Below are 26,947 nucleotides of genomic sequence, written 5' to 3' on the forward strand. Positions count from 1 at the left end.
TAAATGAGACCATTAAATGTATAGTAACTCTATACAAAGTTCATTTAATCAAGTTTATTGGCTCTGTTATAAGAGTAGCATGCAAAGGCCTAAACTACAAATAAAATAAATAAATAACCTCTACCTTTAAGTGCAAAAACTACATTCTCCGTCGAGGAAGGCCCTCAAAGGCCCTGAAAGGTTAAAATGAAAACGCCTGAGCAACAAACGAAATAAAAACTAAAACAGTGGTACTTGCCATTGCTTTGGAATAAATCACTATACGAAAAATATTTTCCTAGAGTACTCTGCAGACTGTGCTGAACTCACTAATTTAAAGCAAAAGTGATCTGCTTTTTTTATTCGGGCAATTAACAAAGCTCTCAAGTCGGCATCATCAACCCTGGAACTGCGTTTAACATGGCGGCGCAGATGGCGGTAAATTCAGGTATGGCGTTTATTTCAAAATATAAAGCTAGTTTAGCGGGACATTGAAGTGATTACCGATAGTAAGGTTTGCTGTTGTACCTGCGCAGTGTTTATTTATTTCACCTTCCATGTTTTTGGAATCTCGCTCTCACATGGTGCGGTGTCCAAAGCCAGGCTTTAGCAGAGCCTCCACTTATGAAGTATCGTTAACTAAACGTTAAAAAGGCCATGGTGGAACAGTAGAGAGCACTGAGAGAAGTTGTCGGATAGCTTTGTGTTGTGATATTTAAACTGTTATTATAATGTTTGAATACCCTATCTGCATTTACCTCTCGCGAAATTATGACTTAACGTTAGCCACCGGACTGCTTGGCTGATACGGAAGAATAGCAAAACAAACTGCAAGTTGAGCGTGGTGACTAAACTTATAAGTCTTTCCCTGATGTGTTATTGATTTGATCATATCCGTTTGTATTGACTTAGTTATGTTTGACCCAGTCCACCTTTTTAAATCAACAAATCCTTAGAAATGTCGCTAGTGAGACTTGAGACTTAACACTATTACGAGGCCGGAATCTGCTCTGCCATTAGCTTTACTCATTATATCGCCATTACTGCCGCCCTGTGTTGTCTGTGTCGTACATTTTTATGAACTGAAATGAATGTTTGCAGTGACACTACGTGCATACATACTTTTGCTTGCCTTCAGTGCTGGTAGTGTGTGAAATCATTGATTCTTAAAGATACTTTATATTTTCAAGAGGCTAGGTGTAAACAAACATTATTCCGCTATATTATATGATATAGTTCTCCTCTGTTCCTCTAGTTCCCACTCATACACCTGGATAATAGCTATCAAGTGCGTAGCAGCTCACCCCAATGTCCAGCTGGGCTTATGTCAAAATACAGTGATCCATGACCTGTCAGGCCTTAGCTGCCTGTGAAGCTTGCAACCCCTGTGCTGAGACTGCAGATGTTGATGGGTGTTGTCCCATGACAGGTGCCAGTCTGTGGGGGCCGCTAAAGGAGCTATGGGAGACGGTGGAGGGAGCGGTGTGGAGGAAGCAGGCAGAGAGTGTCCATCTGCTGGACCTGCAGCTCAAGAAACACAAACCACACTTCCTCAAGCTGTTCCAGAACCCGGTGAGAGATGTCACACACACACACACGAAGCCTGTCTTAGTTAAAGTGGTAATAGTAATTTTGTTCTGCTTAGACACACACTTACTCATCTGTTTTCCTGGGGGACAAATGGCTCATAAATGAAAGGACTGTCCCTTTCTGGATACTTAAAGTGGTTCTAATCCATACACTTTTTGTCAAATTCCGCATATTGCTCCTCACGGTCCTTTAGCTGTCTGTTCAGCACATGCCCTCAAAAAACTCCATTGTTCATACACAATCTTGGCTCTGTTAACGGAAAATAAACATAGCAGCTCAGGCCGAGCCTTAAAAACTCTTAACCAATCAATACGCTACTTCAGGAGTACGGAAGGAAGGGGTGTAATTTGATTGGCTATTGAGCTCAAATATCTGCCACTGTAATGATAAGTTCCTTTTGCAATTCTGTGTTCCTGTGTTGACCTGTGTTCCTCCCTCCAGCCCAAGAGCTCCGAGCAGAGGGAGAAGGTGCGGAAGGCCAGCACAGAGGGCATAGCCATCCAGGGCCAACAGGGGGCACGCCTGCTGCCCGAACAGCTCCTCTCTGAGGCCTTTATCCTCAGCGACCTGTTTGAACTCGGAGAACTTGCCGCTCTGGAGCTGTTATTGGCAGGTAATATACAGACACGCACCCACACACACACACACACACACAAATGTGTGTACCTGCTCACACAAAAAGATCTCAAAGGGTCTCAGTGGAGCTGCTGATACATATACTCTTTCTCTGTCTTAATCTCTTTCCCTCTTTTTTTCTTTCTTTCTTTCTTTCTCTCTCTTTCGTTCTCTCTCTCTCTAGGAGAGCACCAACAACCTCACTTTCCTGGTTTGACCCGAGGGCTGGTGGGTGTGCTTCTCTACTGGGATGGCAAGCGATGTGTCGCCAACTCTCTGCGCACACTCATCCAATCACGCCACGGCAAGACCTTCACCCTGGACCTTAGGTAAAGACTGAAGAGGAATACTGCTCAGATGGAATAAATCCCAGATATGGTGCATGACTAAGTTTATGGGGGCTATCATGAGCACATTGAAGAAATTTCACAAATCAAGTGTGGTTTTGTGTGGGACAGGCTTTTAAGAATAGTTATTTTCTTTAAGTTGGTTGTTTTTCTGTCAATATTTTTTACAATCTTTATACATTTTATAATCTCTGATTTGTGTCCAGTGGGGAGTTGGTGTCTCTGACGACGCGCTTCACCGATGAGCTGATGGCAGAGGGGCTGACCAAACGAATCCTGATGCTGGTCTCAGACATCAATGTGAACAAAGAGTTTGAGCGACTGCAGAAGGAGAGGGGCCTCGGCAATGAGAAACACAGGAAGGAGGTAAGGGACAGACAGATGGACAAACACACACACTCACAAAGTACACCAGGATGTACATACACCTCTAATGTCAGCCATTACTTCCTTATTCAAGAAGTGCATTAATGACCTGGTTGGTGAAAAATGACGACAATGCAATTTCTTTCATTTCATTCTTTTTGTCTGTGAGGAAGCTATCATTTGCAGGACAGTCACAATAGCTCAAAACGTTGAGATGTTTTGTAATTTTATAGCTAAAAATGAGTTCCTTCATCACTTCTGCAGGTTTCAGACCTCATCAAAGAATGTCGGCAGTCCCTGGCAGAGTGTCTGTTCGCCTGGACCTGCCAATCACCTCTGAGCAAGGATGACACACTAGCCTTGATTGGCCACCTGGAGACAGTAACGCCAGAAGCTGATGGCTCATTGGACAGTGTGAACCTGGCTCTTGTTATGGCCCTTCTCTACTGCCTGGATGTCAGCTTCCTTGATCAGGCAACTGAGGATCGTGAAGGTGAAGAATTATGGACATTTACACACACACACACACACACACACACACACACACACTATCCACAGGTACATTATACATTATGGCAATACACACACAATTACATAATGCATTGACTTTTACTCACCAGACACGCACAGACGCGCAGACGCACAGACGCGCACACACACACACACACACGCAGACACACACACACACACACACACACGCAGACACACACACACACACACGCAGACACACACACACACACACGCAGACACACACACACACACGCAGACACACACACACACACACGCAGACACACACACACACACACGCAGACACACACACACGCAGACACACACACACGCAGACACACACACACGCAGACACACGCACACGCACACTCACACAGACACCGACCGCACTCCTACAGCATTATTTTTAATCTCCCTCCAGAAAATGCAAATCTATACGTAAATCTATATAATCTATTACGACCCCCACCCCCCTTCTGCACTGTTGTGCTCGGAGTGTTTATTGTAAAGAGTGTGTTTGTGTCTCAGATCTGTTGCAGGCAATGCCACTGCTGACCGAGCGGGACTACGTGAGTGCAATACACACACATCTGGTGGAGGGTCAGACCTGGAAGCTTCCAGGGCTCCAGGCCTTGGTGAGGCTGACCTGGGCGCTGTCTCTACGGGCCCTCTCACAGCTGCCACAGGGATCAGGTCAGTCTGTCTGTCTGTCTGTCTGTCTGTCTGTCTGTCTGTCTGTGGACTGGCTAGGATGACGATTCTATGCTTACCAAGCTGTAGGTGTGTGAGTGTTTGTGTTGTCTATTGTTATCTTCATCATGTGTTAACGCTAAATGTAAATTTGTGTGTGTATCTGCAGTGAGTGTGTGAGAACAATAACACAAGATAGGGGTCATACCGTAATGGAAAAAATGGAGAAAATCATAGAATTTGGAAGTCGCAATTTCCTATTTCGCCTGGAGATGTTTTGGAAGTCATTGAAATTTGAAAAATCTCTTTTGGTTAAACTTCAATGTTGGGCCAGATCAGTCACGCCGCTTGACTATGGTGAAGTGACCATTAAATGGTGGGGACCACAGAGGTGGAATTTATGTAATTAAAATTAAAATAAACTACTTGCACATTATGTTCTCCTGCCTTGGATAAGTTATTATTTTATGTGCTGCAAGTAGAATATCGGTGAAGTATAAGGTTAGGTATGGTCAATAGATTTAATCTATATTTTATTATTTCAATATTTCTTAAAATTACTCATGATTTCCCTTCTGATAGTTATAGCTGATAACTAAAACTTTGAAAACACATTTTGTGACCTTTCTATTGAAAGCTTCAACCTATAGTGACCAACCGTCTTATTGCATGTTTACACAGGCGTTTCAAAGAATGTATGGACATTGAAACTATTCCTACTCATGGAAATGTATCGGTAAAAATGTGTATGAACCTTGACAAGAGTGTGTTTTGTTTGAATTTTATATAAATTTGAATTTGGTGTGTGTGTGTGTCCCTCAGCTCTTGTGGAGTACACAGAAGCAGATGAGGCACTGGCCGACCAGGCTCTTCTGGGCGGGGTCTTCCTCTTCCTCACAGAGGGCGTGTTGGGATGCGAGGGCTTCACCCAGGAGGAGTTCTACACACGGCGGCTGCACGCACTCATCACAGACTTTCTGGCACTCATGCCCATGAAGGTAGGGGGCACTAGAGATCAGAATGGACATTGAACAGATTCCAACAAAATATCCTTCTCGGATTACTGCCATTGAGAGCCTAGGATACAAATTGTATTTGATTGTCCTAGTTTTTGGCAACTTAGATCACATTCAAAGGCAGGTGGTATGTGAACTTTGCGTTGGGGTTTACATAAAACAAAGGACATAATTTGGTAAAGTACTGCTCAATATCAGCAATTATAGGAAGCATGAACTTAGCATGGCTTAAATGTGTTGGACTATTCAAAAAATTGTATTGCTGAGGAAACTTGATCTAATATAGTATATATAATATAAATTATATATAATGTGTTATAAACAGGTGAAACAACTGCGTAATCGTGCTGATGAGGATGCTCGTCTTGTACACATGGCTCTTCAGATGGGCAGTGAGCCACCTGCCTCAGTCCGCAAAGACCTGGAACACCTTATGATACTGGTACACACACACACACTCTCTTTCTTTAGTTTTTCTTTCTCTCCCTCAAAAACACACACACACTTTCAAGAAATCCCAGAACACCTTGTGATGGAGGTAAACACAGAGGTACAAATGTGTTGTATGAAATTCACATTGTGAAATATTGCAGTTCAAGTGCAAGGTTTATGTGAGTGTATGTTTTCCTAGATCGGAGAGTTCTACAGTAAAGACCCGGCCAATCTGGAGCTGGGTCTGGAGTTCTGGTGCCCCTCGGAGTCTCTCCAGCACACCTCACTCATGGGATCATACATGAGCATGGCCATACAGAGACCGCCTCACAAACAGGTGCACACACAATACACACACCTTTTAGAAATGCCCTTTGATGAGGTGGGGGCATGCAGTCTGTTAGCGCTGGTATACAGAGACTGCCTTATAAACCGGTACACACTAGGGCTGTCAAAATTGCTCAAAAATGACATTTCTAATGTTCGTTTGGAAAAAAATCACGAATTCGAACTATTCGAATATCTGGTTGCCTATTTTACGCAGTTGCCGTCAAAACGTCAATAATGCGACAAAACCATGGTTCAAATGGTATATATATATATCCTATAAACAGCCCAGTAACGTGTAGGCCTAATCATGAAAAGCCACAACTTTGTATCGCTTGCATTTCACCACCACACCTGCAAGCGCGCAAACTATAGTAATCTGAAGAAGACGCCCGCTTCTGAATGTTACAAAGTATGCTACTGGTAACCTTCCTTGCTTTGCTTACCATTTATCGAGTAGGCCTATTAAAATCGATAAAGAAAAAAATGCATGTCGCCTACGCCTTCCACCATGCCAGCGAAAGGGCCAGCACAACTACGCACCGTTCGGATTCATGAAAAAAAAGCTGTCTCGGACTTTGCCGAGAACATTGCGTTACAGCAGCTTTCACCAACCAGACTACTAGCTCCCCTGAGCTCTACTTCGGATGCTTATTGAATCCTCATGAATTATTTTAGTGTATTATTTAATTATATTGGTGTATAGAGACCATTTCAAACAGATATGATAGGGCTACCTATGTGCATGACCATACTAATACTATCAAACATACATATAGGTACTTGTTGGCTACTCATGATGGCCTGATGTGTGTATATACAGCTTTGTGTATGTGTGTGTATGTCTGATGTGTGTGTGTGTGTTGGGCAGGTGGTGTTGTCTAAGTTTGTACGTCAGATGGGAGACCTGCTGCCTGCCACCCTCTACATCCCCTACCTGCGCATGCTGAAGGGCTTAGCCAACGGTCCTCAGTGTTCCCATTACTGCTTCAGCCTGCTCAAGACCAATGGAGCCCCGCATGGTATACACACTCTCGCACACACACTCTCGCACACACACTCTCGCACACACACTCTCGCACACACACTCTCACACTCACACACTCTCACACTCACACACTCTCACACTCTCACACACTCTCACACTCATACTCACACACTTTATACACATCTACTGACACGAAACCTCACTATTACACTGGTTGACCTTTGCGTGCTGTTGACTTTTACAAGCATATTTTAATGTATAGCGCTCTGTAAGTCAAATAACTGTCTTTGAATGTTTGTGTTAGGTGAGGGGGCGGTATCTGGCAGCCCGGTGTCGTGGGAGCACTTTTTCCACTCTCTGATGATGTACCATGAGAACCTGCGTCGAGACGTGCCCAGCACACAAACCTCGCAGTACCGCCCCACTCCCATCAGGGGGATTACACAGAGAGAGCTGGATGGGCTCACATCCTTCCTGCAGCTGCTCACCACCATCATAACATGGGTATGACACACACACACACCCACCTCATAACTTCCAGTGGTGGTGATCTTATGTATGTTTGTCTGTCTGCTATTTAACTTTGAGAGGGTTTGCTTGTCTGAGAACACCCCTAGCAGACTACAAAAGTGTTTTTGTGCATGTGTGTGTTCATCTGATTGCTTACTGGGGCACTCTTTCTTTCAGAGTGAGAATGCCCGTCTGGCTCTGTGTGAACACCCCCAGTGGACTCCAGTGGTGGTCATGTTGGGCCTGCTGCAGTGCAGCGTGCCCCCGGTTCTGAAGGGCTATGTTCTCAATGTCCTCGCCGCCTTCGCCAAGTCCCCCGAGATCGCCGCCTCACTCTGGCAGTCGCTCGAGTACACACAGGTGGGCGGAACATTCCAGAGCAGCCTGCATGAATAGGTGGTTGACGTGTCTGTAGAATCTGACGTTTTATGAAAGAACCCCAGAAGAGCTCTTATGAGTACTCTGGTGTCTTTTATCTTCTTTCATCTCACACAAGTGTGAAGTTTATTTGGGAGTGTGTGTGGTGCTTTCTGTGGTGGGTATGTCACTCAACGATTTTGTTTTTCTCTTGTCAGATCCTGCAGACAGTGAGAACACCTGGACAGAGACAAGCAGTAGGCATTGAGGTGGGTGTGTGTGTGTGTGTGTCTGTGGGAAGCGTAGCATAGAGTGTGTCATTATGGTGACGTGCAGGGTTTGAGTTTTGTGATCGTATTGTTCCAATTGGTCATTTATTGAACTGTAGACCAATGAGTGTGTGGTGTGTGTTTGTTTGTAGGTGGAGCTGAATGAGATCGAGTCTGGTTGTGAGGAGTACCCCATGTCGCGGGCATTCTGCCAGCTGATCAGCTCGCTGGTGGAGAGTGCTCTGCCTGCGAACCTGGGCGCAGGCATGCGGGCACCGGGCTTCCAGCCCTACCTCAGCTTCCTAAGGGACGCCGTGTTCCTGCGTTTCCCCACTAGAGCCTACCGACGCCCCGCCGAGAAGGTACCCACAAGAAAGAAAGAAGTGTTCCTTATTTTAAGTATTCAGTCCAAAGGGCCATTTCATGCAATAGAATGGCCTGGCATGTTGAAGGCTGATCTAATTGCTCAAGAATGCGCTGAAATTTGGACCTTTGTTGGCAGTTGGATAAAAGCCATTGGCTTCCCAGTCCAAAGCTGAGGACACAGTTGATATGCCCTGCCAGGGTCTTTAATCACTTGTTTCTCTCCCATCACTAATCTCTCTCTTCCTCTCTTTCTCTCTCACTGTTTATCCCTTCCCTCCTTTCTCTGACTCTCTCTCTCTCGTTCTCTGTCTCTCTCTCTCTCTCTCTCTCTCTCTCTCTCTCTCTCTACAGTGGGAGGTAGCAGATGCTGTTTTGGAGGTCTTCCATAAACTCCTGCGTGACTATGAGCCTCAGCCGGCAGACTTCCTGCCTGAGTCTGTGGAGGTCAGCGGGGAGATCATGGCGTCCCATAAGCCCCCGGGGTACAGCCTGATGTTCCACCTGCTTAACGACTCACCCACACTCGCCCTCTGCCTCAGCCTGCTCCAGGAGGGAGTCCGACAGCTCGACACATACGCTCCCTTCCCTGGTGTGTGTGTGTGTGTGTGTGTGTGTGTGTGCCTGCACTTTTGGGGCCTTTTCTTCAGTTTCAGTTAGTGTGTCTTGTTCTTACAGGTCTGTCGTATCCTCATATGATCTGTGTGTGTGTGTGTGTGTGTAGGTAAGAAGCATCTGGAGTCGGCGGTGTTGCACTGTTTGTGTCTGCTGGATCTGGCCCTACAGAAGCAGGCCTTATTCATGGACCTGCTGAGAGAGAGTCAGGCCTCATTGATCGTGTCGCCCTTAGAACAGCTACTGCAGGGCGTCAGCGCACACACGCGCAAGGCCGACCACATCACCAGCATCGCCAGGTACACACGCACGCACGCGCACGCACGCACACACACATACACACACCAGGCTGAAGACATCACAAACATCGTCAGGTATGTACCCACTCTCGCCTCTGTCCTGACCTCTCCTTTGCTTACCTCTCTTTTGGTTCCATGTGTCCCTCTCAGGTACCTGTACCACAGCAGCACCAACCCTGAGGCAGCCTTCCAGAGTGCTAACATCCTGAGGCGCATTGCCCGATACCCCAACATTCAGAGCAGAATGGTGGGAGACTTTACACATGATCAGGTGAGAGAGAGAAACTCTTGCAGGAACATCAAAACCTTCATCCCACAGCTATCAAGTCACATCAACAAAGAATAAACGAGAAAACTAAATGTTGAGAGTAATTTGTACTCCCAGTTCTCAAGAGTGAAGCAACTATTTCTCACAGTCAGTCAGTCACACATGTCAATCAATTTGAATCTTGCTGTGTTCTGCTCTAAGTTGGTGGAAATCTGTTTGCTCCATTGTGAACAGGTTGTGAGTGAGAAGCTGATGGCAGGCTTTGTGGAGTGTCTGGACAACGAAGAGGCAGAGGAAGGAGTTGAGAATATCGGAGGTGAGGCTTGTCTGCGTCTTTGACTGTGTGTGTGTTGTGTCTGTGTTCATGCAAGCAACTGGCATTCAGTGGCCAAACATAATTTTCTCTATTGTTAAAGTATGGTTATCAGACTGACTTAATAATATGGTTGGCTCTGAATTAATTTTCAAACGGATGTTAAGTAGCCAAATTGTACACAACTCCTCCAAGGACTTAGCCTTTAGACGTTTAGTGAGGTGTCTGTGACTGCAGATAGCTGAGCTTGTTGTCACTGTGACGGTGTTCCTCACGCAGAGGTGGACCCAGAGAAGAGTGTTGCACGGATCCGGCACGAGACACAGGTGCACATCCTCAGCCTGCTCATCACCTCACTGGAGCTGCCCACGCCCAACCTGGCCCTCTACCTGCTGGGCTACGAGGTCAAGAAGCCTGTGTCCTCCACCAACCTTCAGGACCCAGGTACACACACACACACACACACACACACACACACACACACACACACACACACACACACACACACACACACACACACACACTGAATACATACATGCATGCATGCGCACACGCACACGCACATACAGACACACACATGCATAACTTAAACCATACAGATCACAATCACTCTGAGCTGAATTAAACACGTGTCTCCTGAATTGTTGGAATATGGTCATGCAGAGTCTGATTGATTGTGTGTTCAGGAGTGTTGGGCTGTCCACGTAGCTGCCTCCATGCCATACTGAGTCTTCTGCAGAGAGGCAGCGAAAGACGATCTGGACCCGAAATCACACAGCAGGCACCACACCTAGCGGAGCTCTGCTACCAGGTACACACACACACACACACACACACACACACACTCTCTGTCTGTCTGTCTCTCTGTCGCTCTGTCTCTCTCTCTCTCATTACTTCTGTACCTCTGCAAGAGGGTTCTAAATTCATAAATGAAAGCCACTATGCCTTACACAGATCAGTAACAGATCAGGCTGTTTGTGTATCAGGTCATCTACCAGCTGTGTGCGTGTTCAGAGACGTCAGGCCCCACCATGCGATACCTGAGGACCAGCCAGGACTTCCTGTTCTCACACCTACAGCACCTGCCCTTCATTGTGTCAGGTCGGCCTTCCCACCATGCATCACTGTGCTGGTGCTCTGAGCACTCAGCATGCTTGGCTTTTCCTGTCAGTCATGAATGAATAAAGCATACATGGCATTGATGTAATTGTGCGTGTGCGTGTTGGTTTGTGTGTAGGTAATGAAATCGCCAGTCTATCCCAGATGTCATGGCTGATGAAGACGGCCGCCATCGAGCTCAGGCTGACATCACTAAACCGCCAGCGCTCACACACACAGAGGCTACTCAACCTTCTGCTCAATGATCAGCCACACACACAACACACAGGTAACAAACACACCCACCATCAACTGAACATTTGAATACTCTCTTCAGTCTGTCTTGCAGCTACACACAGACACACACACACACACACACACACATACAAAATAGCGACTGCTTCCACTTTACTGCTAACACACGAAACGTCTCCAAAGCTACATTTAAGTGAGGTTGACTCTTGATTCCATAATTTCATCCATAGCCGACAGCGAGTTTGGAATGGAGGAAGACAGCAGCTCAGTCAGTGGCTTCCTGCACTTTGATACAGTTTCTAAAGGTGAGTCACAATGTAACCTCTAAAGCTTCTCACACGTTCTCCTCACACAGGCCCTGGGCTTTGTAAAGCGCCTTGAGACAATTTGATTGTTTTGCCGCTATGTAAATACAATTTAATTGAATTTAACTTTTACTTCAGTGATCAGGGATGTTAGTTTTGGCGACCCAAAAGTGGTTGACCGTGTTGTCAAAATATAGATTTTTTTAATTTCATTTTATTGTTTAATGTGATCAGTAGCAGCAGAGTTGATTGGAAATCTATCCCTGGTGCGCTTGTGTGCTGTTGGTTTTAACCCCTGTGTGATTATACTCACCCCTTTGTGCTTTCTGATGATCTCATTAGTGCGCAGGAAGTTGCTGACTGTGCTGGACGCTATCAACTTCAGCCAGGAAGTGCCTGAGCTGCTGCAGCTGGACTTCTTTGAGCGCGCTCAGATTGAGCAAGTAATCTCCAACTGTGAGCATGTCAATGAGCAGGGACATACCGTCTGCAACGTCAAGGTGTGTGTGTGTGTGTGTGTGTGTTTGTGTGTGTGTGTATATATACATGTGTATTTGTGAAACGGTACACACATACATCAGTTGTCATTCGTTTCATCTAAACAATTAGTGTGCCTGTGTTCAACAAACTAAATCATATCAATAGCGTTTAATAGATTTTATGTCTAGTGATTTTAACTCTCTGTCCTCTTTCCCCCTCTGTAGCTGCTTCATAGGGTTCTGGTTGCTGAGGTGAATGCCCTTCAGGGGATGGCTGCTATAGGCCAGAGACCCCTCCTCATGGAGGTGAGTTTGGGGTGGGATATTGGCTCATTTAGAATTACTAACTTTGAATGGCAAGCTTACTGTAGCTGTGTGAGGTGTAGTGTGATGTCTGACAGTGTGTGTGTGTGTGTGTGTGTGTGTGTGTGTGTGTGTGTGTGTGTGTGTGTGTGTGTGTTTGTGTGTGTAGGAGGTGAACTCCATCCTGACGCAGGTGGTGGAGCGTAACCGCGTGCGGCGCAGCCTGAGTGCCAAGCGGCACGCGCTGCAGAGCTGGAGGTCCGTGGTGGAGACCATCCTCACCGCCTGCCCAGCCGACCTCATTACCACCGACCAGAGACAGCTCATCATACGAGACCTACTGCTGGACCTGCATGACAAGGTGTGTGTGTGTGTGCGCAATTTGAATGGTTAGCTTATGTACAGAGAATCATCTGATGTGATTAAGATGAAAAGAACCCAAATCTTCAGAGTTGTGGATAAACTGTTTATAGCTGTTACAACTGTTACTTCTGAGCTACAATAAAAGTATCCCAAGAACTATTAACTAAATTTAACAATAAAGAAGTTTCAACAGGCGCCATTAACACGTTAGAGTACAAGAAAATGTGTCTGTATTTTTTAATAAACTGTGTGTGTCTGTGTGTGTCTGCGTGTTTCCAGGTTCTGGCTGAAGATGCAGCTGTGGAACTGATGCCAGTTGTGGCAGGGGCGGTCTTCACTCTCACTGCCCATCTCAGCCAATCAGTGCTATCTGAACAGCAGCAAGGGGCGGGCCTAGAGGGAGGGGCCCCATCAGGATTTGCTTCCATTGCTAACTCTGCCCTCCACCTGATCCTGCGGAAGCTTCTAGACTTCATCCTGTGTACAGGTGTGTGATGACATCCTAACCTGATCATGATGTAAAGTACTCTCTATAATAACCACATGAGATTGTTAAGCCTTGTTTGAATGTTAGCATTTCTGTAATCATTTTACCAAGGACTTAATTTCTTATCCCTTGTGTCTTTGCTTATTTGTCTTTTATGTGTGTGTGAACAGGTGGTGGCTTTCAGAGGCTACGTGCTCACCTGTATGGTTCTCTTCTTTACTATCTGCAAATTGCCCAGAAACCAGAGGAGCCGGATACACTACAGTCAGGTACACTCTCTCTCTCACACACACACACACCCACCTATGCGTACGTGGAGACTAGAAGTAGCAGATTTGAAGTCATTCCATGATGAATTTAAAGGCTCTTAATATCAGCTGTCTGTCACCCTCCCCTCCCGTCTCCTCTCTTTTATTAATAAACTGCCTCTTTCCCCTTTCCTTTCCTGCTGTACCTCATCACTCTCTCTCTCACACCCTTCCTCTCCCTCTCCCGCGCACTCTCTCTCTTTCTCACTGTCTGTCTGGCACTCTCTCTCTCTCTTTCTCTCTAAAACACACACAACCCAACCCTCCAGCCCCATACATTTAAAAAATATGATACAGAAAAGGATCTTAAATGTGGGGTCTTAAATGTGTTCATGCATAGTGTGTTTTAAGGGGGCAGTGATGTAAAGGTCTGTATACTGGTTCAGTAAAGAGTGTTAACCCTCCCTTCCTCCCTAGCGGCCAGTGGCATGTGGTCCCGTCTCATGGCTCCTGAGGACGGCTTCAGCCAGCTGCAGAGGGAGAGTCTGGCCATCATTGAGAGCTACGGCACCACCCTCATGGAGGTGGTGTGCAGGGACGCCTGCGATGGCCACGAGATTGGCAAGGTAGCGACATTTGTCATTATTGTCACTATATGCTTTGTTCTTTCCGTTCTACTGCATCTTGCCCTCGTCTCATCTCACTTGTTCTCAATCTCTCTCTCTCCTCGTCTCAGATGTTGGCTCTGGCGGTGCTGGACCGCATCCTCTCCATAGACCGCCAGTCCCAGTGGCTGCTGTTCGTGTGCAACAGTGGCTACCTGCGCGTGTTGGTGGAGAGTCTGAGACAGGACGACGCTGCTCTGCAGACCTTACTGTGCCCCCAGCCTCCCCTTCTCAAACCCCTTTACATATACGAGTCCAAGATGGTGAGACCTCACACGCACTAGTTGCTATACACTACATGGATGTTTTAGGGGAAAATAATTGACTGTTTAGGAGGAATTCTAAACCTTTGATGAAATTGTTATCTCTTGTCTCCTTCTGTGAATTTATTTCTTGATTATGTCACTGTCTTTCCAGATGACAATGTTTTTGTGGTATTTTGTCTGTGTGTGGTAGAACATTTTTTTTCTCGCTTACTAATTGATTACATTATTTAGTTGCACTAAAATGTCTCATTTCCTTTTTAAGGGACATTTTATAGTAATTTGCATTATTTAAAGTAGTTCATAACAGGGATGTAAGTAATGGGGGATCGAAGAGTGTTTACTAATGGAAGTGTGTGCGTGTGTGTAGGCACTGTTGACACGTGTGGCAAAGTCGGTCCAGGGCGCGGTAGAGCTGCTGCGCTGTGGGCTGGTGGCACAGCTCGTTGAGTGCCAGGTGTTCCACATGCTGCCCGAGAGTGACTCACACAGGTAAGGACCTATGTGCGCTTGCACGTGTCCGAATAGTTTAGACAGGACAGAGAAAAGTGCAAAACTAGAGCAAATCAGAAACTTGTGCGTCTGAATGTGCTATTGTCGCCTTCCTATATATAGTGACAGGCACGTGCACAGATAGACCCCAACTGGTGCTCAAGCACCAGCCCTTGTGCCCTGGTTGAGAAAAAGTGCCCTTTTTTTCTGGAGACCAATTTTTTTTTCAATCATCAATATTTCTAGAATACAAATTAGTCTCTCGTCATCAATTTCCCCAAATGGGTTTTGATATCTGAGGGGGCATTTATTTGGAGTTCTTGTGAGAATTTCGCCCCGACATGCTCCGCGGCATAGACATAGAATAAGTATTCTTTGCCTGTGATCTGCGGTGCTCACAAGCCCCCTCCGCGCCCCTCCCTCCTCATCCCCCACATCAGTGTTGAGCGGCAGGCCAACAGGTGCAGCCTACTTCTTCACTGACCTGCATCAGACAAACAGGTAATTACGGTGTTTGTGCAATCCCCCGACGTTGTATAAATTAACAACATTAGTGCCGCTGAAAACAATACGTCTGAAAACCGGACTGGTCCGACGTTTCCTAAAAAAATAACCAGACAACTAACTTGATTTCAAAGCATTGTCCAGCTGTTTACTGACGTTTTTTCAGGTTTAATGACATTATTTGTCTGAAAGTGCATATTTTGTGTTGTATAAATGCCGTTTAAACAATTTCGAAAGTATGTTGAATGTTAGTTTATAAATGTCACGAGAATTCATAGCTAGAAAATAGCAGGTAAACTATGCTAGCTCTCGGGGTCATGCTATCCTTGTCCCATATTGTTTAACGTGATATTTATGTATCTCTTCGTTTTGCCTGTTTTACAACGACAACCAGAATTTTTCCTCCCAAAAAAATTATGAAGGGCGGTCATTCCAAAAGCATTGGTTTTCTAAAAATGGGTGGCTGGAGTATTCCCCAAGTTCAGATTTGATGCACAAGCATGGTGAGGTGGACCAATTACAGAAAAAAGGCACCCCAGACATAATTTGATGTATCAGACGTTAAGGGAGTGGAAGCCAGAGAGCGAGAGAGATTTAATTTATTAATAATTTTGGTGATGGGCGCCCTTTTTTTTTTTTGAGCACCTGCCCCCCAAAATGTCTGTGCACGTGCCTGTATAGTGATGTAGTTATGGTTATGGCAGACACTTCAAGTTCAAGTTCAATCATACTTCTTTATGTACTACCAAACGCCAGAAGGGATATGAGTGTTCATACTTTTTTTTGTCTTTTTCTCTGCCTCCCTGAAGGGTGTTTGGCCAGAGGGACAGGTCCTCCTTCATCCCCTCTCCTCTGGAGCGCTACAGGCAGATCCTCCTGCCCACACTCAGACTGCTCCAGGTCATCCTCACGTCCACCAGCACACACCACCAGCAGGGGGCAGCGCAGGTAAAAGACACACACACACACACACACACACACACACACACACACACACACACACACAAACATTCTGTCATGTTTGTACACTATTCCTCCCCAGTCTGATTAAGTGTATAAATGTATTGAGGTGTATTATGTCTTTGAACCTCTGCATATAGATGTGAACGTATATATGTATTTTTGGCTCTGTGATGATATTCATGTGTCTCTGTGTGTGTGTGAAGGTGTTACAGTGGCTCATAGTGCATGCAGATACCATCCAGACAATTTTGCGTGGTCAGGACATGAGTATGGGAGCTCTGCAGGAGCTGTCTCTGCTCACAGGCATCATCAGCAAGACGGCTCTGCCAGGTAGGCACTCAAATATACATAAGAACGGATGGATTGTGCAGGCACATTCACACAGATGCAGATATATAGTGGGTGATGGTTTCTTTTCTGTGTGTGTGTGTGTGTGTGTGTGTGTGTGTGTGTGTGTTACAGGTACTCTTGAAATGGGAGATATAAACAGCACTGCACTGCTAGAGTTCCAGGGTCATGTGGGCAGATTCCAGGTGAGAGCGAGCGAGAGAGAGAGAGAGAGACAGAGCACTGCTGTGTTTTTTTTTTTTTTACCACCACATATGAAAATACTGCTGGTTAAAACGTGACTGAATCCTAAACCACTATGGTAGATATTGAAACACACTTCCGAAACAAAAACAAAAATGTGAATTTTAAAATGTTTTGTTGCCAAACTGTAGTGCTCTGCTGTGTACCGAAACCCTGACACCACCTACAGTGCTGTGCTGTATGCTGGTGCTCTGCTCTGCTGGGTTTATTGAATAAGAGTCTGTCTCTCTGTAGCGCCAGTGTTTGTCTCTGCTGGGCCGGTTGGCGGGTACGGAGCGCATGCGGCTCCTCAAGCAAGCGGAAGAGAGCATTGCCCCTGGCGACCCTGCCGATAGAAGAGAGGAGCTTGAGGTTGCCATGCAACAGGTAGATCTCAGCATCCTGCTCTCACGCGCACACACACACACACACACACACACACTCAATTCAACTCAACTGTGCATCTTGGTTAAAACATCCTTTCTCCTCTACTCTTCTCTGCCTTCCTCATCCTGCCCTCCCTCCCTCCCTCTCTCCTCCCCATCCTATCAGATCTGTGCTAATATAATGGAGTACTGTCAGACGCTGTTGCTGCAGAGCTCCTCAGAGGCTCAGTTCAGTATCTGCCTCTTCAGCCCGGCAGCCAATGAACCAGCGGCCAGGGATACTACACGGCCAGGTATACACTCAGACCTATACACACACACCACACACACACACACACACACACACACACACACACACACACCCGTGTGAAGCACACATTTGTCTATTTGTTTGATTTAGTTGTACAGCACTTTTGTCAGCGTGAGTTGTTTTTAAATGTGCTTTATAAATACATTTGACTTGACTTGGACCACATAGATACATATTTACACTTTTAAAATACACAGGTATGTAAGGACCCCCCCACAATCTCACACACACACACACACATACATACACACACACACACACACACACACACAAAAACTCCTATTATTTCTGTTGTAGATCTGGCGGTGCCCTCTGCCCCATACACCCGCGTGGCCAGTCTGGGTCTAGTGCTCTACCTGCTGAAGACCAGTGCTGGAGACTTCTTCCGTTACCATGACAGCCATCGCCAGAGTCTCAACAAACTGGAGAGCCTCGAGCAACTTGCTCCGGAGGAGCTGAAGGAGGTACCAGCACAATACAGACACACTTGCACACATAGCTATACTCCTGGTGTTGTATCATGTTGTTGATCTTCTTTGCATAATCTTTGTCTTCTGTGTGTGTGTGTGTGTGTGTGTGTGTGTGTGTGTGTGTGTAGCTTTGTCAGGCTATAGTGACGGGTGCAGGTGTGGTGGAGAAGTTGCCGTCGGTGCAGAGGAGTCAGCTGGCCAAGCGCAGGCTGGTGCAGTTCGTCAACAACCGCGCCAAACTCATGGCCCTCTGCTCCTGTATCCTACTGCAGCTTGTAACACATGACTACGCTGGGACAGGCCACATAACTGCATGATTAACCTGGCACTTAATACCCAATATGACCCATTAGTGCATCTGTATGCTTATCTATATAGTTTATTATGTCTTAGGAGATATGACTATGGGTAATATAGTTGCGATGTGGAAAGTAGGTTATGCTGTTTGTGTTGGAGTTCCTTGACCTGTTCCTTCCCCCAGACATCATTGAAGCATGTCTATTTGTTCTCTGGCGCCACCTGGAGTACTACCTACTCTACTGCACCCCAACGGACCCAAAAGACTCGCTGTTGCCAGGCTACAGAGGTAAAAAGACTGGCCTAGATCAGACTCTGATATGATGGAAGGATATAGGAGAGAGTGTCTCTACTGTTTTGCCTCTCTAAATCTGCCCCTCTCTGTTCCTGTCTCTCTAGCTGCCACAGGAGGGCGTACTTTGGGTTTGGCTCAGGTCAGTCAGCAAGATTTAGAACAGGTGAGATTTTACCCTTTGTTTTATTATGTGTGAATGTACTGCATGTGTGTATGCATGTACTCAAAAGATGACATTTGCTAATGAAATGTGTTCTGACTACGTGTGTGTGTGTGTCTGGGTGTCTGGGAGCAGCTCCAGAGTGATGTCGCCAGCAGCTTTAGTGAGCCCGTGCAGAGGAAACTCCTGGAAGTGGAGGGGCTCTACAGCAAAGGCCGCTCACGATACACCTTCATCCAAGCTCTCACACGCAGGATCCGAGGCCTGGTGCAACAAACCAAGAGTTAACACACACACACACACACACACACACACACACAGACACAGACACAGACACACACACTATCTTTCTTTCTCTCTCGCTTCTTCTCTCATTCCCTTCAACACACATTTTTACAAAGCACTCATGAAATTTGTACCTGGGAATGAGAATTCTGGCTTTGGATTTATCTAAATATTAGAATTGTGCATTATGTACTGGGGTTTTTGTTGTTTTGCTATTATGTTAAATAAAACGATTTTCTAAATTTAACAAAGTTTAACAGATTGTTTATTTTTAAGGCACTGCTATGAAATTCATCCAATGGTCATAACAGAAAGGAAACTTGAATACTCACTATTCATGTGACTTTCACTTTCAATTTACTCACAGAAAAACTCACACATAGCACAAAAAGTAATAATACTTGAATCTTCTGTTTATTTCCTTACAAGGTACACTTTTATAGAGAAGGGTAAAGTGCATTGATTGTGTTTTTCTGTTTTTCTTTTTTTAACCTTGTCAGACGTACAGAGGAATAGAAGCCAAAATGATTCAGTTTTCATCGATAACTGCTGGCCCAGATAGTCGCTAAAGTATCCGGCGCATTGCCATCAAGACAGCACAAGCTGCCAACTCTAGTAGTACAGCCTGAACGCCTCAGCTAGTACTAGCGCCATTGCTGGCAAACCAGTAGGCTATAGATATTTGATGCCAACAGCGCTCTGGCATCTGTGCTTGTTGCTAAGGTTCATTACATGCAGCCATCGAGGCCACGGTTAGGACCAAAAGTTGAGAGTGCATTGTAATCAACGCCATAGCGTCTCACGAATGCCGAGATCGCTCTGAAAATGCTGTTGCTAAATATGGCCATTTTAATAATGGCTAGGCTAGATGTCAAGAGCTTTGACTTCACAGTGCGCTGCTAAGGCCAGGGGTGTACTGAGCAAGATGTTCGGCACCAGAGGGCCATTAATGAGGCAGACAGGGCTTGTATTTGAGGGCTTGTTTTGATGGTCCACCTGGATTAGTCCCTGAATGCCTGATGGCCAGTACACCACTGGCTACGGCCAGATTCTGGAATAGAGTTAGCACGGCATCTTGCTAGATTGTTCCAGAGGCAGCTAGTGTCAGATAACCTATTGACGACACAGTGTCATAGCACGGTGCTTCCAAAGCTTAATAACATGGGATACATTCACATTTGAACGATTGCGCTGTAGAACACCTCTGACAAGAAAAGGGGAAAGTTAAAGTAAAGTTAAGTGTGTGCAAAAATATGTAGGCAGGCAGATGGTCCGCGGAGCCATTAAATGAATGAACTCACATGATTATGCTTTTCATGGAGCTTTTCACACATTGCAGATGAAGAAAAATAACATTAATTCAATTAATTTTAGATTAATGAAGATTTTAAGCAAGTGTGTTCAGACGCTCTTCATTTCCTATGTGTTTGCAATGACCAAATTAACTGAATAGACATCTCTCTGATACAACAGTCCATTTAAGTACAGTGATTCATTGAAGGACACATTGAATGTATTTGGGACACAGACCCTAACTATGAAAACAAAAAAATTTAAGCAATGTCTGCCCTCACTGTTTGCAGCTGGTAACTGCTGATTCAGGGGCCATTGTTCTGGCCCTGCCGTCACATGGCTTTGTGGTCTGTATAAAGATCTGGGACACATTTGAGCTCATATTTTGGATTTTCTTGGTTGTGTGTGCTCCCCATTTTGCCCCTACGCCATGTCCCAGACACTTACACAAGGAGCACACAGTGAGGGAGAAATCTGAGCAAGGAAAGATTCTGCTTAGTGACATGGTTAGATTAGATGGAAGACATTATAGTTGACAGTCTGCGGGTGTATATGCAGATAGACATTAAAATAACTTGTAGGGAAAACAGAAAATAAAAGGGATGTCATAACATATAAAAAAGGTTTTGTTGCTTTTTAACATTTCTGTGCTACTTTAAAATTCTTTAAAATCATGCACAATATACTTCTATAAATTATCTTAAATAATACAATTAATTACAATACTTTAAAAAAAAGAGTACATTTCTTTCTCCACGTCACCAAGCCTGTGTGTGTCTGATTGTGCTATCCGCTGACAGGAAGTTCTATTTAATACACAGGAAGTGTCAGCAGTACTCTAATTCCCCTTCAGGGGGGGGTCAGTTGCCTATAAAAAGGATGGCCAGTAGAAACGTGTTCTACATCTGATAGACATTTACAAGAGGTTTCTCACTTAATCACAAACACAGCCCACACATTTTCTCATCCGCAATACTGAATATCAACAGGGCAATACAACTGGCAACAGGGGGGGTTGGGGGTGTAGCAGTTGGCTCTGGAATGGACCTGTCCCAGATGGACGTCACCTGAGGGCAGACCCATTCCCATTAGCATGTTGCTATCTTGGGAGGCAAGACCCCTTCCCCCCCACACAAACGGAATCTCACATTCGCCATTCGGAAGCGCAGGTACAAAAGAGTCACGTCAATTTCCTGACTTGTCCATTGTCCTCGGAGGGGGCACATCTGCATGTGTGTCTGTAACAGTTCTGCACACCACTGACTACACATGAGGCTTTTGCAAGGCATAAACACATCCCCTCGTCAGTCTCCCTTTCTAAAAAGCTCCAAGCATTCATGATTAAGGGAGGAGTGATTTAGCCCCCACTAGTCCACTGGTTGGAGGGTTTTTGGATTCACTGCTGTAGTTGCCACCTCTGCAGGCCTGATGATGGGAGATGTGGTATCAGAGAGGAGGTGGGATGATGTTACATCCTTTGCTATGCTGGTAAGAGTATGTAGTTGCTTAGGGAACTCTAAGTGGGCAGGGGGCTATTTACTGCAGGCAGGAGTGTTTTGTTTTTTTTCATGACAGGATTCTGTAGGACTCACAGAGAAACACCTGCCCTAGTTTGGCACTTGGAAAGACAGATGTCAGAAGCAAAAGTCGCCGCCATCTCGTTCCCATCCGTCGCCCTTGTGCGTGTTCTTTGCAAACACACCGACTCTGTACATCAGTGCACTGCATGAGACACCAGAACGTCACTGAGACATAAGCATCCCATAATCCACTTGTGTGTATGCTGTAGGAGTTCAAAGGTCTTGGAGAGGTCAAGGGTAAGCGTGCATTTGCCATGGAAAGAACAGATCCTTCCAGAGAAAGAGAGAGAGAGTAGACAGTAGGTTTAGCACGCCCAGTGCTCTAGTGTTTTGTGGCTGAGCCCTTACTGTTCACCAGATTGAAACTGAGCCATGGGGAACCTCAACGCTCATTGTGTGTGTCTGTGTGTGTGTGTGTGTATATACAGATATATGAATCCAGTCCATTGCACACACACACACATACACACACACACACACACACACACACACACACACACACAGATCCAGAGGTTCTGCCTTGACAGTTCCAATTTGCCCCCCTCCAAGTAACTCCTTATATGCGTCCAGTTGACCACAGATTGTTTGAGGTTCCCTCAGAGGCTGTCTGAGTTGGACTGCTCTTGAGGGGCAGGGTCAGTCGGTGGGGGTGCGCCGTCTCCATTGGGTGGCAGCGACTCTTCCTCCCCTGTCACAGCAACACGGATGACCTTAAGCCAGCGCTGCTTGACCTCCTCGTTCTCGGCGGCAAAGCAGTGGACCGACCTGGACTGGGACAGACGGAAACTGGCGGGGGGGTCGACTGCCTTAGGGTTGTCCTCAACGGTGTACCCCAAAAGAGGGATGGTGGACTGGGCCTTCACATCCTGGAGAGAGAAAGGGAGATGTTAAATGTAATTTAAAAAAATAAGAATATAAGAATACAACATGTTTAACAAAACTCTTCTGCCATTTTACTCAATCATTCCAGGTGGCAGCGGAGGTATTATGTGGGCAGAGTAACCTTGTGATGCCAATGTAGACACTGCTGGCATCTGCCTAATGGCATTAACACTGGGAAAGTATGTTTTTTACAGCGATGTCAAAAAATGTATCACACAATTTGTTGGGATAACAAGCGATTAATAGCAAACTTTCTTCTGAAGAGTAAAGCTTACAATAACGGATATTAAAATGTAAATTCACATAATTAATGAAGGATCAACACAAAGGAAGCATATTTCATTTTAAACTATTGTTTCAAAGCATCTTTTAAACATTTAACACAAAATCTCTCCTGTGAACAGGTTTTCAATCTCTTTTTGTTTTCAGCTTCTGCCTGGTACACATGCACTCACCTGTGGCGCTCCGTACAGGTACAGCACTAGAGCCTCTTTCTCAGGGATGACGCACCACACCTTCTGCCAGGGCTTACTCTTGTCACAGTACTGCAGGAAGCCGCACATGATGCTGCTGCCAGAGAACTGAGCCGCCTCAATCTGGGGTGAAGGAGGGAGGGAGGGAGGGAGGGAGGGAGGGAGGGAGACGGAGAAACAAGATCGATGAGAAGAAGGATGGAGGTAGAGACTGAGTGAGAGGCAGGAGTGTGACACAAACCTTCCAGATGGAGAGTTGAGAAATACATTTGGCAGGTCAATTCTGCAAATTTTGTTTTGCCTTAAACAATGATCAGTTGCTGCCTTTTTGAGGCAGTGAAATTCAAATAATTTCATGAAAAACCTTTCAAGACTTTGCACAAGGGAAATGAGCAACTGTTCGACTCACACTTAGTTAGTTGTCCAGATATGACTACAAATTGTTTGACCATAACAATGATCACATCCATTTAGCTGTCTGTAGACATTTGAGCTTTGATATCACACAGGTGAGGACTTTCAGACTTGTGCAAAAACATGAAACAGGAGTTGGCTGGGAGTTGGAACCCACACGGCATTAGAACCTCCTACACCCTCCTAGACCCATCCTCAGAATCTACCCCCAGGGGAAATCCCCATTTTCCATCCTCATGAGTGTCTGTAACGGCAGCAGGTCTTGAGGGATAGAACCTGCGATTGTAGACTTCGACCACACCCTCTGTGCAATTCTGCAATGGCGTAAGTGCCAAGTTTCAGTGGGTGTTGAGAAAGTCTACGAGGAAGACCAAATGAAGCTCTTTCCTGATGTGTTAGTGTCTGATCAAAATGTCTTCCCACCGAGGACACCAAACTAAATGTTAATCCTTACCTGCACCTGCTCCTCCTGTTGTCCTCAAGAATGCCTTTCTTTTCCGTAACTGCATAGTTTTTGAACGGTCTCTCAGTCAAATTACATTCGAAACTATTTCTTTTTTTGACACTTTTGTCTAGCAAATGGATGTCTGCAGTAATTATACTTAACATATCCCGTAAAAGCTAAAAAAAAAACACAAGAGGAGACATTTTCTCATTCTCTCACCTCTAGAATGCCTTTCTTCTTGCCCTCCTTCTCCTCTGTGTTTCCGGTGAGGATGGAGTAGCAGTCCTTACACACTTTATTCATCTTGTTCCCTTCATACTCCAGGGCCACCTTATACTCCGAACACTTCCAGCATACCACCTGATGGAGATAAGTCACTTGGTTGGCCAGGTGGCATTACAGGATGTGAAGAAACATGCTACGCTGAACGGGCAAAGGAAAGTAAGCATTTACTGTGGAATGAATTCATAATGAGATCTCAAAATTGGGCAATAAAATGCCACGATGATTTCAAACCATTTTAGGATGTGGAAATACTGGTTGAGCGAGTGTTGGTGGGTGTTAGTACTGTTAACAACTGGTTCAATACAGTTCAAACATCATTAACAGTTATAAACTTTAAAGAGAGTGATAAGCTGTGCGTATGTGCTGTATGTCTATGAAGGGATGAAGTGTGATGTAGTTTAAGCTCACATAGCCACAGGCTCTGCAGTGGTGTCTTCGCCGCGTGAGAGCGTTGAATGACTCTCTGCACTTCATACACATGGTCACCTCGTTATCCCTGATCCAGCGAGGGGCACGCTTCCCCAACTCAGCCGTCTGAATACACACACACACACACACACACACACACACACACACACACAAACACACACAAACACACACACACAGCACGTCAGTAATAATCACAGTTACAGTCACAATGTACAATGAATATAGTTTGCTTTGCTATTCAGTTTGTCTGGGTGTGGGACTCACCGAAACCTCCTCAATGTCTTTCGATGCTGTTTTAAACGTCTCATTCTTTTGGTGGAAAATCGTAATTGTTTCCTGGAATGCCTACAAGACAAAGAGACACCATAAGGAATGGACACCTTATCTGTGCATATAGCCAATGTGAGTTCATGAAGAAAAATCTGTAGGTACTCTGGTGTGTGAGTGTGTGTGTACATGTTTGTACATGTTTGTGTGTGTGTGTGTGTGTGTGTGTGTGTGTGTGTGTGTGTGTGTGTGTGTGTGTGTGTGTGTGTGTGTGTGTGTGTGTGTGTGTGTGTGTGTGTGTGCGTGTGTTCTCTACCTTGATCCAGTCCTTCTTGTCCTGCTCAGAGCTGGCCTGCAGCTCCAGCGTGCGCTCCTTACCCGACACCTGGAAGGTGTGAGGGTAATCCTCGTTGGTCGTCTCCACCACCTTCATGCCGTCGATGCCTATCCGCGTGCGCACCGTGAACTTCTGACCCACCAGGCTGAACTTGGGCACGCAATACAGCAGGAAGTTGTTGAACTGGACAAACATGAAGAGAGGGACAAAGAAAGAAAAATAATCTTTAGGTATAGAGTATAGATAGCAAGACTGAAATATCAGAACAAAAATATCTAAACCAAACAATAGACTACAATGATGGGATTAACAAGAGAGACATGAAATGTGTCATTTTTGTGCTGATCCTGAGAAGTAAAATGTTCGTATAAAGTGGACTAAAGCCAAGATGACATGTGGCACCAAGGCTGTCACCATGGAAATAGAACTATGAAGGCTGTTGGTACGACTCCTGCGTGTCCCCTCACCAGAAAGAGGTATCTCTCCATGGCAGAGGTGTTGCGGGCCGCCAGTTTGAGGATTTGCCCCTCCTTAATGAACTCATTGGAGGCGTTAACAATGTCCTCTTCCTCACCCACTATCTCATAGATCTCCAGTAACTTCTTCAGGTTATCCTAAGAGAGAGAAAGCGCGGGAGAGAGAGAGAGAGTGCGAGAGGGGGAGAGAGAGAGATGAAAAGAGAGGCAGTGAGGAAGAGGTTGTTAGTAGGTTGTTGTAAAACGTGGTTGAAACGAAAGTGACAAGACCAGCATTTTAATGCACTTTCTTTAGAGTCTTTCTAAGTGAAGACAAAAGATCTATTTATGTTTCAATATTAAGTTAAGGCCAATACCCCATTTAAAGGCTCTCTGGTATTCTGAAATGTACAGCACAAAGTGAATTAGAGTGTGTTTGATGCAGCCATCGAAGCAGCACAGCACAGCACAGTACAGTACAGTGGGTCTACCTTTAAGAAGCACTTGAAGACCTAACTCTTCAGAAAGCACCTCCTTTCCTAACGTGCACTTCCTCTCCCTTCCTCTATCTCTCCTTATATTTCCTCTAACGCTATCTCCTCTAACTAGTACTTAACTCGCACTTACAGCAGTTTCATTCCTGCACTTTTTGTATTTCCTATGTAAAGTAGTATTTATTGTTACTCTAGGTCTCTAGCTCAAGGTCTCTTGCTCATAGCTTAATTGTTCCCTTTCCGTTCCCTTTGTGAGCTCTGAGCTGAAAAGACTCACCGATTTACGGATGGCACTGTTGGAGTGTGTGGCTGCCATGCCAATGGTGTCCAAGGACTCTGCAAAAACATGTCATATGCAGTGTCACTAACATACACGCAGACATACATACACATAACACACACGCACACACATCTTTGGACAACATTCCAAATAAGGCACATTAGAGTGGGTATGTGTGAGACTTACTCTGTGCATCTGGTCGGTCAGGGTCATTTTCCGGAAGCTTCTTCAGGTAGTCCTTGAGCAGCATCTCGTAACGTGGGA

At 45.5% G+C, this 26,947-nt stretch overlaps 2 protein-coding genes across 4 annotated transcripts in view; one reads left to right on the forward strand and one right to left on the reverse strand.

Annotated features, from left to right (window-relative positions):
• Positions 1–394: 394 nt before the first annotated feature.
• nup205 (nucleoporin 205) lies at positions 395–19,290 on the forward strand. Of its 3 annotated transcripts, none has more exons than XM_080841843.1 (42): positions 395–427; positions 1,409–1,551; positions 2,011–2,182; positions 2,369–2,513; positions 2,738–2,897; positions 3,162–3,390; positions 3,933–4,097; positions 4,917–5,092; positions 5,436–5,552; positions 5,742–5,879; positions 6,741–6,891; positions 7,162–7,361; positions 7,545–7,727; positions 7,943–7,993; positions 8,146–8,355; positions 8,711–8,948; positions 9,081–9,270; positions 9,421–9,541; positions 9,773–9,854; positions 10,131–10,295; positions 10,538–10,662; positions 10,838–10,952; positions 11,089–11,238; positions 11,435–11,509; positions 11,852–12,009; positions 12,214–12,294; positions 12,461–12,652; positions 12,934–13,141; positions 13,312–13,410; positions 13,867–14,015; positions 14,126–14,317; positions 14,688–14,809; positions 16,123–16,261; positions 16,480–16,606; positions 16,739–16,809; positions 17,102–17,233; positions 17,399–17,525; positions 17,840–18,006; positions 18,141–18,270; positions 18,494–18,598; positions 18,709–18,767; positions 18,900–19,290. In XM_080841843.1, exons 1-42 carry the CDS (start codon positions 400–402, stop codon positions 19,050–19,052), a joined length of 5,940 nt encoding a protein of 1,979 aa, XP_080697969.1. In that variant the 5' UTR covers positions 395–399; the 3' UTR covers positions 19,053–19,290. The 3 variants fall into 3 exon arrangements, with proteins under 3 accessions (XP_080697969.1, XP_080697971.1, XP_080697970.1); XM_080841845.1 differs by having other exon boundaries at positions 18,709–18,743; XM_080841844.1 differs by having other exon boundaries at positions 18,150–18,270.
• A 2,950-nt stretch (positions 19,291–22,240) lies between these two features.
• The window catches only part of fgd4a (FYVE, RhoGEF and PH domain containing 4a), a gene marked incomplete at its 5' end in the record, with an annotated part of 47,844 nt that continues 43,137 nt past the window's right edge, over positions 22,241–26,947 (reverse strand). The window contains 9 exons of the mRNA XM_080841732.1: positions 22,241–22,788; positions 23,260–23,400; positions 24,356–24,496; positions 24,830–24,955; positions 25,115–25,195; positions 25,434–25,637; positions 25,922–26,068; positions 26,681–26,739; positions 26,870–26,947. The exon at positions 26,870–26,947 is cut by the window's right edge and continues 61 nt beyond it. Coding sequence (XP_080697858.1) covers positions 22,519–22,788; positions 23,260–23,400; positions 24,356–24,496; positions 24,830–24,955; positions 25,115–25,195; positions 25,434–25,637; positions 25,922–26,068; positions 26,681–26,739; positions 26,870–26,947 — 1,247 coding nt within the window. The 3' untranslated portion in view covers positions 22,241–22,518. The remainder of the gene's footprint in view (positions 22,789–23,259; positions 23,401–24,355; positions 24,497–24,829; positions 24,956–25,114; positions 25,196–25,433; positions 25,638–25,921; positions 26,069–26,680; positions 26,740–26,869) is intronic.

The sequence above is a fragment of the Sprattus sprattus genome (genome assembly GCF_963457725.1).
Source record: "Sprattus sprattus genome assembly, chromosome: 7".
Lineage (NCBI taxonomy): Eukaryota > Metazoa > Chordata > Actinopteri > Clupeiformes > Clupeidae > Sprattus > Sprattus sprattus.

Excerpts from the sequence above, each read along its gene's own strand:
- nup205 (XM_080841843.1), top strand. The coding sequence starts at position 400 with ATGGCGGCGCAGATGGCGGTAAATTCAG. Across the intron at positions 1,552-2,010 it reads TCAAGCTGTTCCAGAACCCG|CCCAAGAGCTCCGAGCAGAG; the intron begins GTGAGAGATGTC and ends TCCTCCCTCCAG. Across the intron at positions 14,318-14,687 it reads ACATATACGAGTCCAAGATG|GCACTGTTGACACGTGTGGC; the intron begins GTGAGACCTCAC and ends GCGTGTGTGTAG.